Here is an 18,618-nt window from a genome sequence, read left to right as displayed (position 1 = left end):
CTGTGGAACTCGCGATTTGGATTAGTAAATGTTTCTAAACCAAAGACATTGGCAAGCAGGCTGTGTCAGATAATTCTGCAAAAGCCTAACTGGAGACCAAATTAAAATGAAGATTAGTGATTTTATTGTGGTAGCCAGTATGCACAGACATGTTGAGAGGATGTTTTACTTCCCATACATGTAAGACTGACAGCTCCAGAACAACTTCTGCTTGCAGCCAAATTTCTTTAGCTGTGATATTATAACTCTTATTTGATGGCTTTAACAAACCTCACCATCAATACCCCTATTTTATGCCCTGATTAGACAATGAAAACGGAAATGGTAGGATCCCAATCTCCTCCCGCAGTGACTGTAAGTTCTGCTCCCATCGATTCTCATAGTAGATGTTCAGTACACAGTGAGCAGCTCTGCCACATCGTACAGCCCATGGGATCAGGTCTCTTGTTAAAATTTGGATATTCCTGTGTTAGGGAGACATAAGGATAAGTTAGCCCTACATAAGAGTCTCATATCTATACTCAGACGGCTCTCTCCCAGTGACGTTTTGGAGAACAACTATTCAACATTTGTTATGGATTAATTCAGAACAGTTAATATGGAAAAAACACAGCTTTGGCCTTTATTGGCTGAAGGAAGTGAAGGATAAAGAAAGAGAAATCCCAGTCCACAATTGGGAGAACTCAGCTTTGCTCTCATTTTTGGACATAATTTGGAGAAGGTTCACTGAGTTGATTTCTGGGAGGAAAGGATTGCCTGGAAAGATTCCCTCAGAATTTAGAAGAACAAAAATAATCTTGCAAGATTCTGAAGGGAACTTAACAGGGAATATACTCAGACAAATTTCATTCTAGTGAGAGAATCATTAAAGGTAGTGGCGTGGAGGGAGATTGTAAGTTGAATGTATGGCTGAGATGGGTTTGGGGAACAGATGAGAAACTGGTGCACAGGCCATGATCTTATTGGATAGGACTCCTGTTCATTTTTAGATTCTTTTGATGCAGTGGCCTGCATCTTGTTTGAAACAGATTGGTTTGAATAAATGTGGGAAAAGCTCGAATGGGGTTGGGATGGTCACAGCAACAAGACATTGGTTTCAGTGTGAGAACTTAAAACCTGTTTTTAAAAATCTCAGAATAAACGGGTTTCTCCATTTAACCCAATAAAGCTGTTGGATTGTTGTAAACCACTTACTGAGTCATTCATGTCCTCACTTCAGTCCCACCCCAACAAAGATCGTTAACTCATTGCCAGATTTAGGGGACTTGCTTTATTCCATTCATTAACATTGGCAACAGAGTTGGGACAAACAAGAATAAGAATAATATGTGGAATGTCAAGCAGTATGTGCCAAAACTGTGATAGACTGAGACACGCAGTAGCCTCCTGTTTAGTAGCAGAACCAGAACACTACTCTCAACCACCAACTACTGTAACCTGTCAAGGCAGTAAGTCAATTCTTCAAACCCAATGCAAGTCAGAAATGCAGCCATATCAAAGCAGTGAGATGGTTGGAGACCGGAACTGTAACCACCTCTATCAGCCGGCTTGATAAACACTGAGCTGAAGAAGGTTGTGAAGCAGCCCTTTCCCACCACCAACTCGAGAGCCCACAGACGTGAAAGCTGACCCAGTGATGGATGGTCAGTGAGGGAGAGGAGGGAAAAAAATCTCAGGTGTAAACGTGTTAGTAAGAGTTGCTGGAGTCCCCAATGGGCAACAGTGGCCTCTTCCCTGCTAAGGTCAGAAGTAGTAATAAAACCTTTGCACCCCACACAAAGACAAGTGTGCCAAAACAGGGAACAAAATGGTGAGTGCTACAGCACTGATACATCCCAACCTCTGGAAACAGAGCAGCTCACTGGAGCAGCCTGACCCTGAAAAAACAATAGTGTAGCATCATACATTACAGTTGGGAAGAACACCGGCAGTTAGAATTGAATCTTGAACTGACAAGTGACATACTTGCGGTGTCCAACAATGACAGGGCACACTCAGTGCCCATTTTATTAGGTACACCTTGTTAATGCAAATATCTAGTCAGCTAATCATATGGCAGACATGGTCAAAAGGTTTAGTTGTTGTTCAGACTGAACATCAGAATGAGGAAGAAATGTGAAGTGACAGATCCTGGAATGCTTGTGGTGCCAAATGGGGTGTGGTTTGAGTATCTCAATAACTGCTGATTCTCCTGGGATTACAGAGAATGGTGTGGAGGAAAAAAAAACCTAGTCAACAGCACCTTGGGTGAAAACACCTTGTTAATGAGAGAGGTCAGGGGAGAATGTCCAAACTGGTTCAAGTTGACAAGAAGGCTTGAAGTGAATGGGGTACAGCAGCAGCAGCAGACCATGAGCATACACTCCAGTGGCCACTTTATTAGGTACAGGGGGTACCTAAAGTGCCCACTGACTCTACAGTACTAAGCACAAGTTTTAGGCACATATGTAGGCCCCTGTTAGTCTCGATAGACCATGGATTTACACTTCGGAAAGTTTCCAGGATGCAAGCCTGGGCAAGGTTTTTTTTTAAATGGAAGACCAGCAGTTGCCCAAGCTGCAAGTCTCCCTTCTCCACGCCACCAATGTTGTCCAAGGGAAGGGCATTAGGACCCATACAGCTTGGCACCAGGGTCGTCGCAGAGCAATGTGTGGTTAAGTGCCTTGCTCAAGGACACACACACACACACACAAGCCTCAGCCAAGGCTCGACTAGCGACCTTCAGATATACTATATATATATATAGCTAGCATGCCTAAGACTTTTGCGCAGTACAGTATTTGTCAATGTGAAGTGGAGAATGAGTTTGTAAATCTAGTGGGAGCAAAGGATGTTGAAAATGCTGAGAGGAGTGCTGTGAGACCAGTGGCAAAGGAGTGTGAGGGATGGTGTGGGTGGAGACACACCCTACCCCAAGACACCAAGCAAGGTCATTTGATTCTAAACAACTTGTTTATGGGTCAATAAAGAATGTCTCTCTGGTGCTTACCGCTCCCTTCCCTCTTCCCATCTGTGATTCCCCATTCCAACTCTGTCCACAATAGAGACCCAGATCAGAATCAGGTTTATCATCACTCAAGTCATTAAATTTGCTTTTATTTTGTGGCAGCAGTACAGTGCGATACACAAAATTATTACAGTACTGTGCAAAAGCCTTAATCACTCTAGCTACATATACCTTCTTAAGACTTTTGCACAGTACTGTATATTGTGAATGATAGGGACCTACGGAGCATTGAGAAATAAAGAGTGTACAAGTCCAAAGTTTCTTAAGGATGGCCGGACAGGTAAATAGAGTGCGAAGCAGCATACGGGATACCTGTCTTCATTGGCCAGGGAATAGACCAAAAGGACAGGTTATAAACATTGGTTAGGCTACAGCTGGAGTATTGTATACAATTCTGGTCACAGTACTAGAGGAAGAATCTGATTTCACTGGACAGAGTACAGAAATAACTAGGATAGAGCTTTTAAATCTTGAGGAGAAACTGAACTGGCTGGGTTTGTTTTACCTGGAGTGGAGGAGGCCAAAGGGAACATGATAAAGATATGCAAAATTACGAGGGGTACAGAAAAAGCAAAATCTTTTCCCCAAAGCAGATGTGTCTTAAGATTTAAGAGGTATGGAAAAGATCAGAAGTAGAGTATTTTCACCTGGAGGGTGGTAACATGAGGAACATAATGCCTAAATGAGTGATGGAGGGGGAGTGACTGCCACATATTTAAATATGTGGATGAAGTCTTGAGTTGCAAAAACACAATAGACCAACAGCTGCTAAATAGGATTGGTATAAAGAAGTATTTGGTGGTTGGCATAGATGGGGTGAGCTGAAAGGCCTTTTTATGTGCTGTATGACTACAAGCCAGCTCAGGATTCAAAAGCAATTCAGAGAGAGGCAACAGAAACCCTTACCTGGCAGATATGCGGAGAGGGCCAAACACAGCTCCCAGAATGCACATGGGTAGACCAGTCTGTACTGCCTCAAACCACTTGACAGCAACCTCACCTGTTCAGTACAGAGAAACAACTGTGTTAGGGGCAATGGTCAGCCGATTTCCATCACCAATCTAGCAGCACACATCAAGCACACCTTTACACTCTTCCCTGTGAGGTAAACAAAACTGAATTTCAGAACATCCACAGCACTTCAGGCCCAGATTATAGATTACTCATAGTCAATCGTCCACTAACAAACTTCCAGATGGGTCAAAACAATGTCCCTCAATATGAACTTTATTCTTGCAGTAATGTTCTCCAATTTCCCAACCTAGAGCTGGTTTACACACTGAACTGGAGACAATTTTGTGAACTGGATTGTACATGAGAAATTCTGCATATGCTGGAAATTCAAAGCAACACAGAAAAAAAAATACTGGAGGAACTCAGCAGGTTGGACAGCATCTGTAGAAATGAATAAACAGTGGATGTTTTGGACTGAGACTCTTCTTCAGGACTGGAAAGGAAGGGGGAAGAGACACCAGAATAAAAGGTGGGGGGAAGAGGGAAAGGGGGACAGCTGGAAAATGACAGATGAATCCAGGTGGGTAAGAAAGGTAAAGGGCTGGAAAGGAAGGAATCTGATAGGAGAGAAGAGTGGACCATAGGAGAAAGGGAAGGAGGAGGGATGTGATAGGTTAGAAGAGGTAAGTGGCCAGACTGGGGAATAAAGTAAGGGGAGGGAAGAGGAGGAGGAATTTTTTTTTACCGGAAGGAGAAATCGATATTCATGCCATCAGGTTGGAGGCTACCTAGACATAAGGTGTTGCTCCTCCATCCTGAGGGTGACTTCATCATGGCACAAGAGGAGTTCATGGACTGACATATTGGAACAAAAATGGGAATTGGAATTAAAATGTTTGGTCACAGGTTCTGCTTTTGGGAGCACTGTACACAATAGACGACCCCAGAAGATTCACCTCAGAAGGTGAAGTGTTGCCTTACCCGGTTTAGAGCCCTGAATGAATTGGGGGAGGAGGGGGATTTGGCAGCTGTAACACATAGGAATAAGTGTCAGGAAGAATAAGCTTCAGGAATAAGTGTCGGGAAGGGGATTAGTGGGGTGGGACGAATGGACAAGGAAACCATGGAGGTCCCTGTGGAAAGTGGTGAGAGGTAAAGATGTGTTTGGTGCTAGGATCCTTTTGGAGATGGCGGAAATTGTGGAGAATAACGTGTTGGATGTGGAGGCTCATGGGGTGGTAGGTAAGGTCAAGAGGAACTCTATCACTTAAGACGGCAGGAAGATGGGTAAGTACAGATGTTCAGGATGGAGGAGATGAGGGTGAGGGCAGCATCAATGCTGGAGGAAGGGAAACTCCATTCTTTGAAAGAGGACATCTGTAACATTCTGGAAAGGAAAGCTGGATTTTATGAACAGATACAGCAGAGTCAAAGGAATTGAGAAAAGGTACTTTTACAGGAGACAGGATGAGAAGAGGTATAGTCAAGATAGCTGTGGCAATCGGTAAGTTTATAAAAGATATCAGTAGACAGTTTGTCTCTCGAGATGAAGACAGATTGAAAAAGGGGAGAGAAGTGTTAGAAATCGACCAAGTGAATTTAAGGGCAGGGTGGAAGTTGGAGGCAAAGTTGATGAAATTCACGAGCTCAGCATGTGTGCATGAAGCAGTCATCAATACAGTAGCTCTGCAGTTTGTGAATATTGGAGAGATTGAACAACTGCAAATATTTTAACCTGATCAAGGTGTACACTGGCCCTAAATTTTCCTTTCTTAGCCACAATCTTTCTTAAATATAATGTCTACCGTTCTGTCTACTCAGGTAATTAGGCATTTTTTCCTGCAGTTTTAGATCCCACCTCCAAGCCTTTCCCAGTTTTTAAACATGGTGACCAGTTTGTATTGCGTTTGATTAAAACTCACTGGTGTGGCATAGACCATTCGCCCCAGTCATTCTTCAAGTCTGATGCGTTTGCTGACTCTCAGCCACAAATCAACTTGTCATTTAACGACCTTTTAAAAAAAATCAATTATTTTATACTGCCATTATCTTTATATTTCCTCACTCCCTTCCTTCTCGAAGGCATATCATTTACCCTAATTCAAGACAGTATGTTTACCTTGGCCTTTTGCAGATCTTGAACACTAACTGCTTCAGTTTTCATTTCAGATTTGCTGTAGTTTCATTGTCAGTTGCTGCTGCTCCTGTGCCAGGTAACTTCCTCAGAAAGACTTAAGTGCCTCCATAATTCACCCCTCACACTTTACATCTTTCATCAATTGGGACAAACCTCACCTATCCCTGACTATTTATATCTACAGTAGCTTGGCTGGAACTGATCCCATTGTTTTAGATATGGTTAGCTTAACTTTGATATTACTCACCTTCTCTGTGAATGCATAGAACAGTTGGATCCTCATTTACTGCCGGTGACTAATCTTGCTTTTGGATTCTATTTCAATCCAATTTTGCTTTGTCTGGCCTGCTCTTTGTGAGAGACTGCAAAGCAAGTGATCCTGTGTTCATCTTTCAAAGATCCCTTTACCCTCTTTTGTGTTTCATTATTTTCCCAAAGAACACTCTGAGGGTAATACATTCCAATTAAGTGGCAAGAAAAGGTAGCCAGGTATACATTGGCAAATACCCTCAAATTACCTCAAAAGATCAACACCCAAAACCCATCCCAAGTGAAATGTCTTACCAAGCATGTTAGTAGGCATGCCCAGTAACGTGTGCATGAAGTCGTGCACTTCACGGTAACGCTGGATCACATACGCAAGCTCCTCATCATCAACAAACTTCACAGGCATCCGACTGTCAGGAGTAACTCGCTGCAAACAGAAGGGACTGACTGAGCTCGTGCCTATTTAAGAGCCACATGTGTCAAGACAGCATGCCAGTCACAAACACTAATCTCCAGATTTCCAAGTGAGATTTGACACAGGATAATTAATGAGCAAGCCCTTTTGAGCCATTGAAATTCATAATTGGATCTTAATATAGAAGCTGATATAACCCTTGGTTGCACTGTGCAATTGTTTCAATGACTAACCCAGTTAACGACACTTGGTTGCAGGAGTGGCAGGACTGGCAGTTCAATGTTCCAGGTTTCCTGTGTTTTAGACATGATAAATGGGAAGGTATTAAGGGGGAGGGGAGGCATTATTCATCAGGGAAAATGTCACGGCTGTGCTCAGGGAAGACATACTGGAGGACTTACAGTGGCATGCAAAAGTTTGGGCACTCCTGGTCAAAATTTCTGTTACTGTGAATAGCTAAGCGAGTAAAAGATGACCTAATTTCCAAAAGGCATGAAGTTAAAGATGACACATTTCCTTTATATTTCAAGCAAGATTACTTTTTATTTCCATCTTTTACAGTTTAAAAATAACAGAAAAGGAAAAGGGCCCGAGACAAAAGTTTGGCAGCCTGCATGGTCAGTTTTTAGTAACACCCCCTTTGGTAAGTATCACAGCTTGTAAACGCTTTCTATAGCCAACTAAGAGTCTTTCAATTCTTATTTGGGGGATTTTATCCCATTCTTCCTTGCAAAAGGCTTCTAGTTCTGTGAGATTCTTGGGCTGCCTTGTATGCACTGCTCCTTTGAAGTCTATCTACAGATTTTCGATGATGTTTAAGTCGGGAGACTGTGAGGGCCATGGCAAAAGCTTCAGCTTGCACCTCTTGAGGTAGTTCATTGTGGATTTTGAGGTGTGTTTAGGATCATTATCCTGTTGTAGAAACCATCTTCTTTTCATCTTCAGCTTTTTTAGAGACGGTGTGATGTTTGCTTCCAGAATTTTCTGGTATTTAATTGAATTCATTCTTCCTTCTACCAGTGAAATATTCCCTGTGCCACTGGCTGCAACACAAGCCCAATGCATGATCGATCCACCCCCGTGCTTAACAGTTGGAGAGGTGTTCTTTTCATGAAATTCTGCACCCTCTTTTCTCCAAACATACCTTTGCTCATTACGGCCAAAAAGTTCTATTTTAACTTCATCAGTCCACAGGATTTGTTTCCAAAATGCATCAGGCTTGTTTAGATGTCCCTTTGCAAACTTCTGATGCTGAATTTTGGCCGCAATGAGCAAAGGTATGTTTGAAGAAAAAAGGGTGCAGAATTTCATGAAAAGAACACCTCTCCAACTGTTAAGCACGGGGATGGATCAACCATGCTTTGAGCTTGTGTTGCAGCCAGTGGCACAGGGAACATTTCACTGATAGAGGGAAGAATGAATTCAAATACCAGAAAATTCTGCAAGCAAATATCACACCGCCTGTAAAAAAGCTGAAGGTGAAAAGAGGATAGCTTGTACAACAGGATAATGAACCTAAACACACCTCAAAATCCACAATGGACTACCTCAAGAGGTACAAGCTGAAGGTTTTGCCATGGCCCTCAGTCTCCCGACCTAAACATCATTGAAAATCTGTGGATAGACCTCAAAAGAGCAGTGCATGCAAGACAGCCCAGGAATCTCACAGAACTAGAAGCCTTTTGCAAGGAAGAATGGGATAAAATTCCCCAAACAAGAATTGAAAGACTCTTAGTTGGCTACAGAAAGTGTTTACAAGCTGTGATACTTGCCAAAGGGGGTGTTACTAAGTACTGATTATGCAGGGTGCTCAAACTTTTGCTTCAGGCCCTTTTCCTTTTTTGTTACTTTTAAACTGTAAAAGATGGAAATAAAAAGTAATCTTGCCTAAAATATTAAAGAAATGTGTCATCTTTAACTTTATGCCTTTTGGAAATCAGTCATCTTTTACTCACTTAGCTATTCACAGTAACAGAAATTTTGACCAGGGGTGCCCAAACTTTCACATGCCACTGTATCTACTTAGCAATATGGGTGGGACTGAGGAATAAAGAAAAAAAGGATGGCCACCTTCAAATAATCCGTGGGATTTAGAGGAACAAATATATAGAGAGATAGCAGACAGTTGTAAGAAATACAAGGTTGTGATAACTACTACTTTTTAATGTCTTGCATATTGACTCAGACTCCTATACTATAAAAGATTGGATGGGAAAGAGTTTGTTAAATGTTTTCAGAAAGTCTCCTTAATCAATATAGGCCCAACTAGAGAGAGTTTGTTACATACTCGATCTCCTCTTAAGGAATGAGAACGAGCCACTCTTGTGACCTCAATATTGTTAGTTTCAAGATAATTATGGAGAGAGATAGCTCGGGTCCTTGGATAGAGATTCTAAAGTGGAGTAATGCCAATTTTGATGGCATCAAATGGGAACTAGCAGGTGTGGATTTGGATGGGAGGCTTTCAAAAGTGTAATACTGAGAATACAGAATCTGTCTGTTCCTGAGAGAATAAAAGGCAAGCATAACAGTTTGAGGGAATCTTGGTTAATTAGAGAATATTGAGGCCCTGGTAAAGAAAAAAGGTGGTGCATATCAGGTATGGGCAATTAGGATTAAATCAAGTACTTGAGGAATATAAGAAATGCAGAACACGAGACAGAAATCATGAGAGCTGAAAGGAGATGAGGTTGCTCTGGCAGACACTGAAGGAGAATCCAAAGGTTTCTATGGATATATATTAAGAGCAAAAGGATAGCATGGAACAAAATCAGTTCTCTTGAAGATCATCATGGACATCTATGCATGCAGCTGAAAGAGATGGGAGAGATCTTAATTTATTTTCACCTGCATTTACCAGGGAGACAGACACAAAGACTACAGAACTAAGGCAAAAGAATAGTAAGATCAGAGACTGTATCTGAATTACAGAAGAGGATCGAATTAGGATGGATAAATACCCAAGATCTGACAAGGTGTCTCCTTGGACCTTGTGGGAGGCTGGTGCAGAAATTGCAGGGGCTTTGGCAGAGATATTTCAAACATCCTTGGCCAGGGCTGAAAAGTTGTATGATAGCTGATGTTATTCAGGAAAGGCTCCAAGAACAAGCCAGGAAATTGTGAGTCAGATGTTGGTCATGCATAAATTATTGGAAGGTATTCTAAGGGACAGGATATATAAGCATCTGGATAGATAAGAGCCTAATTAGGGATAGTCAACGTGGCTTTCTGGATGCTGGGTCATATCTAACCAATCTTATAGGGTTTTTTTTTTAAAAGGAGGTTACCAAGAAGATTCATGATGAAGAAGTGGTAGATGTTTTCTGCATGGAATTTAGCAAGGCTTTTGACAAACTGCATGGCAGGACATTGGCCTTCATAAATCAGGACATGGAATACAGGAGTTAGGATGTCGTGTTGAAGTTGCAAAGATATCAATGGTGAAAGATATCAAGTTTGAAAGAATGCAAAGAAAATTTACAACTATGTTGCTAAGACTTGAGGACCTGAGTTGTAAGGAAAGGTTGAATAGGTTAGGACTTTATTCCTTGGAGCACAGGAGAATGAGGGAAAATCTGACACAGTTATATAAAACTATGAGGGATATATTTAGGGTGAAAGCAAGCAGGCTCTTCCACCTCAGTTTGGGTGAGGTTAGAACTGGAGGTAGTTGGCATAGGGTGAAAGGTGAAATATTTAAGGGAAATCAGAGGGGAAACTCCTTTACTCAGAGGGTTGTGCAAGTGGGGATTGAGCTGCCAGCAGAAATGGGGGTGGGGAGGAATTGAGTTCCAGAGTTGCAAGGTAATAATGCAGCTCTACAACATCATACCATTTATTACATAGTTCCTTGTTGTGCCTGTCCTCCAAAAATGCATTATGTCATACTATTTTGGATTGAATTCTACCCTTACACAGCTCTAAATTGAAACCCATGACACTCTTTACCCTTCATAATGCTATTCAACACAATATGTTTAATTCCTCATTACCATGGAATTATTGTACTTTTCTGGAATTTATGTTCTGTTTCTATCCACTATCACCAGAACCATAGACCCAGTAGCACTCTCTGCTGCATCAGTACGACAGAAGTGGAGATCCATATTATTGTTCTACTGTGTTTTCCTAAACTCATAAGACCATAAGACAAAGGAGCAGAATTAGGCCATTCAGCTCATCGAGTCTGCTCTGCCATTTCATCATGGCTTATCCCAAATCCCATTCAACTGTCCTCTCACCATACCTCTTGATGCCCGACCAATCAGGTATCTATCAACTTCTGCTTTAAACATACCCACCGACTTGGCCTCCACCGCAGTCTGTGACAGGGCACTCCACAGGTCCACCACACTGGCTAAAAAAATTCCTCCCTACTTCTGTTCTAAAAGGTCACCCCTCAATTTTGAGGCTGTGCATTCTAGTTCTGAATACTCCCACCAGAGGAAACATAACATCCTCTCCACATCCACCTTATCTAGATCTTTCAACATTCGGTAGGATTCAATAAGATCTCCACACATTCTTCTAAATTCCAGTAAGTATAGGCCCCAAGCTGCCAAACGCTCCTCATATGTTAACCTTTTCATTCCCGGAATCATCGTCATGAATCTCCTTTGGACTCTCTCCAATGACAATGCATCCTTTCTGAGATAAGGGGCCCAAAACTGTTGACATAATCCAAGTGTGGCCTGACTAGTGTCTTATTGGACACTGATGGACATTGAGAAATGACCAAGTCTGAGGCAAGTTCTCATTTGTCCTCTGCCCCATTACTACAGTTTGGAATAATTTACTCTTGTTATTAATTGTTTTCCCTGACTCTGTGAGATTTGTTTCTCTATATTAGTGTTCCAACATCAACACTACCCTCCCCCCCCCCCCCCCAGCTTTCTACTTACACTTTGACAATGGATGTAAACCTTCCTCTAGACATTCTTAAACTTAAGTGATTGGATTTAGAGATACAACACAAAATTATTTGTTGGACTGTCTCAAAGACGAGACAATTTCTTATCTTTGGTGAAGGAGCCAAACACAGATAAAATGGTTATTATCACACTGATGTTTATAGGAGTTTATTAAAACACCAATTATTCTTCAGATGTTCCATACAGGAAAGATGTAAATAAGGTTGAAGGAGTAGAGAAAACTTACAAGGATGTTGCCAGGTCTGGAGGACCCGTGTTTTAAGGAAAGAGTGAATATGTTAGAACTTTATTCCTTTGAATGTGGAAGACTGAGGGAAGATTTGACAGAGGTATACAAAATTAGGGGTATAGAAAGGGTAAATGCAAGCAGGCTTTTTCCACTGAGGTTGTGTGGGACTACAACTAGTGGTCATGAATTAAAGGTGAAAGGTGAAAATTTTAAGGGGACCATGAGGGGAATCTTCTTAATTTAGAGGGTTGTGAAAGTGTGGAATGAGCTGGCAGCACACATAGTGGATGCAAGCTTGATTACAACATTTAAGAGAAGTTGGAAAGATACATGGATGATAGAGTATAGAGGGCTATGGTCCCTGTGCAGGTCAATGGGAGTAGGCAGTTTAAATGGTTCAGCAGGGACTAGATGGGTCAAAGGGCCTATTTCTGTGCTGTACTTTTCTATGACTCTGCGACTATGTCAAAAGCATTTTGGGATATCTGGGATCCATTAAAGATGCTTTCTGAATGCAAAACTTACTTCTGGACAATATGCTTCACTGAGACGCTGCCTGTGGTAGAAGAACAGCAATGTCCAGGTGAAAGTAAACCTATATCTATGTTCTACAGCGAGCCAGGATTCGAACTCTGGATACACACCAAGTTCTCAACGATAAGAATCTGTTTCCATTTCAATAGGCTTGCTGCATAAGGGAAGACTGAGGTAGATCAGAAAAGCATTAAACTCACATTAACATCAAGAAAGCGGACATATTCTTTGCCAAATGTTCCTTCCGGCAACTCTCGCAGGCTGGTTAGATCCAGCGTAGATGTGTTGATCCGAGGTCTTTCCCTCCAAACATAAACATCAGGAACACAATCAAATCCTGATCTCAGGAGTGGGTAAACAGCAGAATTCTGGCACAGCAGTCACACCTAAACTCAAAGTGGAACAATATCATTGCAGGCAGGTTTATTAGAACTAATCTGGCAGGGGGGATTAGGCAGATGGGAACCGGAGTGATAGGGATGAGGACGGGGCAGTTGGTTTACAAGTGGATGAAGTGTGTAGTGAGATTGTGAGGAAGCACAGGTAAATGATAGGGAAAATTTTGCAGTCAGTGGGATGAGTTGAAGTGTAACATGGGGGCAAAATCAAAAAGTGTGATGAATACAGGACTGAGATGTTATACTTGAATGCACACAGTATACAGAATAAGGTAGGTGATCTTGTAGCACAATTCGAGAATGGCAGGTATGACGTTTTGGGCATCACTGAGTTGTAGCTGAAGGAAGATAGGGAGCTTAACATCCAGGGACACATACTGAAAGTACAAGCAGGTAGGCAGAGGGTGGATCTGTTGGTAAAAAATTAAATCAAATCCTTGGAAAGAGATTGCATATGATGAGAAGGTGTAGAATCTTTGTGGGTAGAGTAAAGAAACTGCAAGGGTAAAAATACCCTGATGGGACTTACATACAAGCCTCCAAACTGTATGCTGCGTCAAACAGCAAGCTGGACGTGGAATACAAATTACAACAGGCATGCAAAGAGGGCAATGTTACAATAGTCATGTGGCAGTTCAATATGTAGGTAGATTGGGAAAATTACAAAGGGGATGAATACTTTTTTAGCCTCACAATTTTGTTTAGTTAATTGTTGACAGGTTTTGAATTTTTTTTTGATTTGACATGAGGAACGTTTTGTAGATTAGCTCAGAAAATCCGACAATATATTTTAAATTCAGAAAATGAGACAAAATGTGAAAATATTTGTGGGGCTGAATACTTTTTCAAGGTACTCTACTGGGCCTTTTTTTTTTAAAAACTGGGATTATTTCATCCGCCTAGTTTAAATTGCCCTGCTGCCAGTAGTGGGCTTAAACTCCCAATTCCGGATCTTTAGTCTAGACCTATCTTTCTGATGATCATCTATCACTGGCTATAACACCTCACTCTTCCCTCATCCTCTGCTCTTCTCCTTCACTCTGCTGGGTCTTGCCCTTATCTTATATATTCTGCCCTCTGGCCCTTCTTCAGGTTTACAAGCTCTGCTTTTAGTTCATTTAAATTCTTTTGCCGATGTCAGATTTCCTCATAATGGAAGTCATTCCCATCCAGTCCATGCCAACTCTCACAGCAATCCCATTCACTGAGTTATTTCCCTCTAACTCATTGCCATCACCCACATGCTCATCACTCACCTACACAGAGGACAATTTATATCAGACAATTTACCAACCAACCGGCTGGCTGGCAAGGGAACCATCTATTGTCCTTGAGGTACTGTTAAAGGGACACCACCTGAGACAGCTGGATCCTTCCGATGAAGGTATTCATCGTTTTTCACTAGGGCTCTGCAGCCTGCTTTAGGTGCATACCACCGCCACACTTACTGCAGAATCCGATATCCCTCCGCATCGTTTTTCATCTTGTCTCTGAGTCTGCGGATTGCTAACTGCCCTGTGGTTTCAGATAGAACAGCCACCATATCTACAGTACAATGAAAACAGATAAAGCTTAATGACATGCATTTCATCAGAAAATCGGATTCAACAACTCTGCTGCACAGGGTGGGGTGTAGTTACTTATTTGACCCGAGTCAGTTCATATTGGCAACATCTCCTCCACATTTAACACTAACAACTATGTATCTAAGCACAGCATGGCTCCAATGCCATATTCAAGTTTGCTGATTAAAAATCTGACAGAATAGTGTCATAACAACAACCTCCCACTCAATGTCAGCAAGACCAAGGAGCTAATTATAGATTTCAGGAGAAGGAAACCAGAGGTCCATGAGCCAGTCCTCATCAAAGGATCAGAGGTGGAGAGGGTTAGCAAATTTAAATTCCTAAGTGCTATTATTTTGGAGAACCTGTCCTATGCCCAGCACATAAGTTCAAAAATGAACAAAGCATAGCAGTACCTCTACTTTTTTTTTACAAGTTTGCAGAGTTTCAGAATGACATCTAAAACTTTGACAAGACTTCTATAGATATATGGAGTGATTGATAAGTTTGTGGCCTAAGGTAGAAGCAGATGAGTTATTAACCAAACTTTCTGCATAATCACTCAAAGAGTTGAACTGTATGTGCGTGTAACGAGAGCTGTATAACTCATCGCCTTCTACCTTAGGCCACAAACTTGTCAATCACCCCGATGAGTTTTTAACTTCAAATTTCTGCATAATCATTCAAAAAGTTAAACTGCATGTGCACGTAATGAGAGCTGTATAATTCATCTCCTTCTACCTTAGGCCACAAACTTATCAATCACCCCTGCTGTGGACCCTTCCTGGAGGTCCAAGATCTGTATGCTCCAAGACCGCTGGACTAAGTGTGTAAATGTAGGAGCAGACTATGCCGAAAAATAAATGTGCTAGGTTTTCTAAAATTGACTCCTTCTACCTTAGGCCACAAACTTATCAATCACCCCTCATATAGTGGAGAGTATATTGACTGGCTGCACCACAGCCTGGTATGGAAACACCAATGCCTTTGAACAGAAAATCCTACAAAAAGTAATGGATACAGCCCAGTCCATCATGGGTCAAGCCCTCCCAACCATTGAGCACATCTACATGAAGCATTGTTGCAAGAAAGCAGCAGCCATCAGCAGGGAGCCTCGCCACCCAGGACATGCTCTCTTCTCACTGCTGCCATCAGGAAGGAGGTATGAGAGCCTCAGGACTCCCACCACCAGTTTCAAGAACAGTTACTACCCCTCAACCATCAGGCTTTTGAACCAAAGGGGATAACCTCACTCAATAGTTATTACCCCTCAATCAAACTGTTCCCACAACCTATGGACTCACTTTCAGGGACTCATGTTTACAATATTTATTGCGTATTTATTATATTTGTGTATCTGGTTGAATGCCCTAGATGAAGTCTTCCATTGATTCTGTTATAATTATTCTACAGCTTTGTTGAATATGCCCAGAAGAAAATGAATTACAGGGTTATATATGGTGACATATACGCATTTTGATAATATAATTTACTTCAAACTTTTTAGGGGATGTGTTCAGTACTGGCATTCATTGTTTTTCATTAGTTGCCCTTGGGGGTGAGCCACTGCAGTCCTTCTGATGAAGGTATTCCATGATGGAGGGGGGTCTCAGGGTTCAGACCCAGTGACAATGAAGGACCAGCAATATTAGGATCATGTGAGACTTGGAAGTGACACTGCAGGAAGGAGTGGTGGCGAGCTGCAGTGAAGGATTGCCACAAGAAGAAACTGCTGTTCTCCCAGCAACTTGTTTTCTTGGCAAGGCACAATGCGAATTCAATAGCATTGCTGGTAGCATTCAGTGCCTTACTGGTCAAAGTCAAATTGTTAATACAGTGGCTGATACCAGGGAACTGTACCTCCTCCTGCAAATACCGTGTAATTGAAACACAAACATTTTGTATTACAGGTTATGACAGGTTATGCGGGATGTGATCAGGGCCGGTCACTCGCCACAGAGCGAGTGAAGCAGGAGATACTCACCGTGGCGGTACGGATCATACAGAGACATGAAGGCTGAGCCGGCGGCCAGCAGCGTTTTTTGCAGCGTGTTGGTGGGGATGTGTGTTTGGTACAGGCTGTAATATCTGTCTTCATCAAAGGAGTCGGCACTCACCGCTCGAACTGAGTGCAGCAGCAGTGGATTACGGGCGCCTGTCATTAGATAACAGCAAGTTCAGAAACCAATGTCAAATGGGGAGGGTGGGGAGGAGTGTTGGAGAAGGGAGAGATGAGGGTGTGAAGCCAAAAAAAGTAGGTAGCGGCCATTCAGCCCCTCAATCCTGGTCCCCAATAGCGCACAACTTTCCTACACCACTTGATTCCCCTAATACATAAAAGCCTCTATCTCTGGCTTTTGCCAGTGATCACGCTGTTAGAGCCACCTAGCACTATTTGCAGAGAGGCCAAACAGCAGTGGAGTGAAGGAGTGCGGGAGAGGTGAATTGAGGGGTGGGGCTGAATTGGGTGAATGGGCGAAGGGACAGGAGTGCTGGTGAGGTAGAGCAGGTGAAGATGGTGGGGAAAGGATAGGCGGAGCGTTGTGTGGTCAAAGGTGACACTGGTCAAGCTAATAGGGAGAGGTGGTGGTGGTGCCGCTGACCCGCTGCCTGCAAACCCTGCCTGCTTACCTGCTCGGATGCCAGGCCCGGGGTGGGCCGCTGCCGCCAGCCTCGGGCAGAGACGGCAGCCCCCGGTTCCCAAGGCCCGGGTCGCCCTCTGCAAGGCGGCCGCCATGGCGTCCGCGCGGCCGTCACCCCGACGCCGCCAAACGTGTGACGTCAACGCGCAGCGGCTGCGCTCGTCTCCACCCCCCGGAAGCGCCGGCCGCGCTAACCCGATGCTCCACCCCCCGGAATCAGGTTTAATATCACGGGCATATGCTGTGAAATTCATTAACTTTATGGCAGCAGTACAATACAATACATAATAAATATAGAGACAAAAGTGAATTACTGTAAGGATATATGTCTATTAAGTTAAAATAAATAGTACAAAAATAACAGCAATGAAAAGTAGTGAGGTAGTGTTCATGGCTTCAATGTTAATTTAAAAAATCAGATGATAGAGGGGAAGAAGCTGTTCCTAAATCTCTGAGTGTGCGCCATCAGGCTTCTGTATCTCCTACCAGGCGGTAACAGTGAGAAGAGGGCATGTCCTGGGTGATGGGGGTCTTTAATAATGGACGCCACCTTTCTGTGACACCACTCCATGAAGATGTCTTGGATTAAATGTCTTGATATTAAACCCTCTCGTTACACGCACATACAGTTCAACTCTTCGAGTGATTATGCAGAAAATTTGGTTAATAAAAATGAGTTTGTAGATCGTCGGAACAAAGATTAACACCCATAAAATGTTGGAGGAACTGGCAAGCCAGGTAGCGTCTATGGAAATGAATAAACAGTCGGAGTTCCGGCCCGAGACACAGACGGGTTCCCCACCCCCGGACGCTGTCTGACCTGTTAAGGGCAGCATGTTTTGTACTTCCACGGATCCTGTATCTTTCTGAAATGCCAACTATAATTATTTCTGCACCCCTTGCCCATTCGGGGCTTCTTTGCGCCACTCTTGTCCTGGGGGAGTAACAGTCTGATAATTACTTCTATTTAGCAGTTCTTTATCTTCACCTCCTCTCCTAACATCTCAACCCGATGTTTCCTTTGTTATGTACTGGTAATATGATGTTCTCCAGTGGGATTATTCCCTTAACGGAGAACGCCCTGTATAACTTTGTTTTACATGGGGAGGCTGAAGCACGGGAAGCCACACAATTCCAATATTTTCTGTTATTTTTTTCAGATTTCTGGAATCTAGTTTTTTGTTTTATACACACTCGCTCGTTATGTGCCGTGCGGTATGATGTTCCACGCATTTTTTTCTACAGAAGTGCTTTGCTATTTCCTTCTTCTGGGATGGTGTTGTTACAAGAAGGGTGACCCCAGTCACTGTCAACATTCTTCAGAGACTGTCTGCTTGGCGCCAGAGGTCGCGACGTGTAACCAGGACTTGGGATGTGCGCTATAGATAGATATATATTACTACTTATCATATATATATATATATATATTACTTATTATAATGTATTGCAATGGCGTGCTGCAGCAAAACAACAAAATTTCCCGACATGTGCCAATGATATTAAACCTGGCTCGAATTCTGATTCAGTAACAATTGTGTA

General features: G+C 42.6%; 1 protein-coding gene across 1 annotated transcript; it reads right to left on the bottom strand.

Annotated features, from left to right (window-relative positions):
• Positions 1 to 101: 101 nt before the first annotated feature.
• Positions 102 to 17,348, bottom strand: coq4 (coenzyme Q4 homolog (S. cerevisiae)). The gene is made up of 7 exons (XM_059994418.1): positions 17,069 to 17,348; positions 16,422 to 16,592; positions 14,321 to 14,417; positions 12,675 to 12,777; positions 6,663 to 6,792; positions 3,914 to 4,007; positions 102 to 464 (listed from the first exon to the last, which is right to left on the bottom strand). The coding sequence occupies exons 1-7, from the start codon at positions 17,331 to 17,333 to the stop codon at positions 287 to 289; spliced, it is 1,038 nt and encodes a 345-aa protein (XP_059850401.1). The 5' UTR covers positions 17,334 to 17,348; the 3' UTR covers positions 102 to 286.
• Between the last annotated feature and the right edge of the window lie 1,270 nt (positions 17,349 to 18,618).

This window comes from Hypanus sabinus, chromosome 18 (genome assembly GCF_030144855.1).
Source record: "Hypanus sabinus isolate sHypSab1 chromosome 18, sHypSab1.hap1, whole genome shotgun sequence".
NCBI classification, from domain to species: domain Eukaryota; kingdom Metazoa; phylum Chordata; class Chondrichthyes; order Myliobatiformes; family Dasyatidae; genus Hypanus; species Hypanus sabinus.
This window is presented reverse-complemented; position numbering and strand designations above follow the sequence as displayed.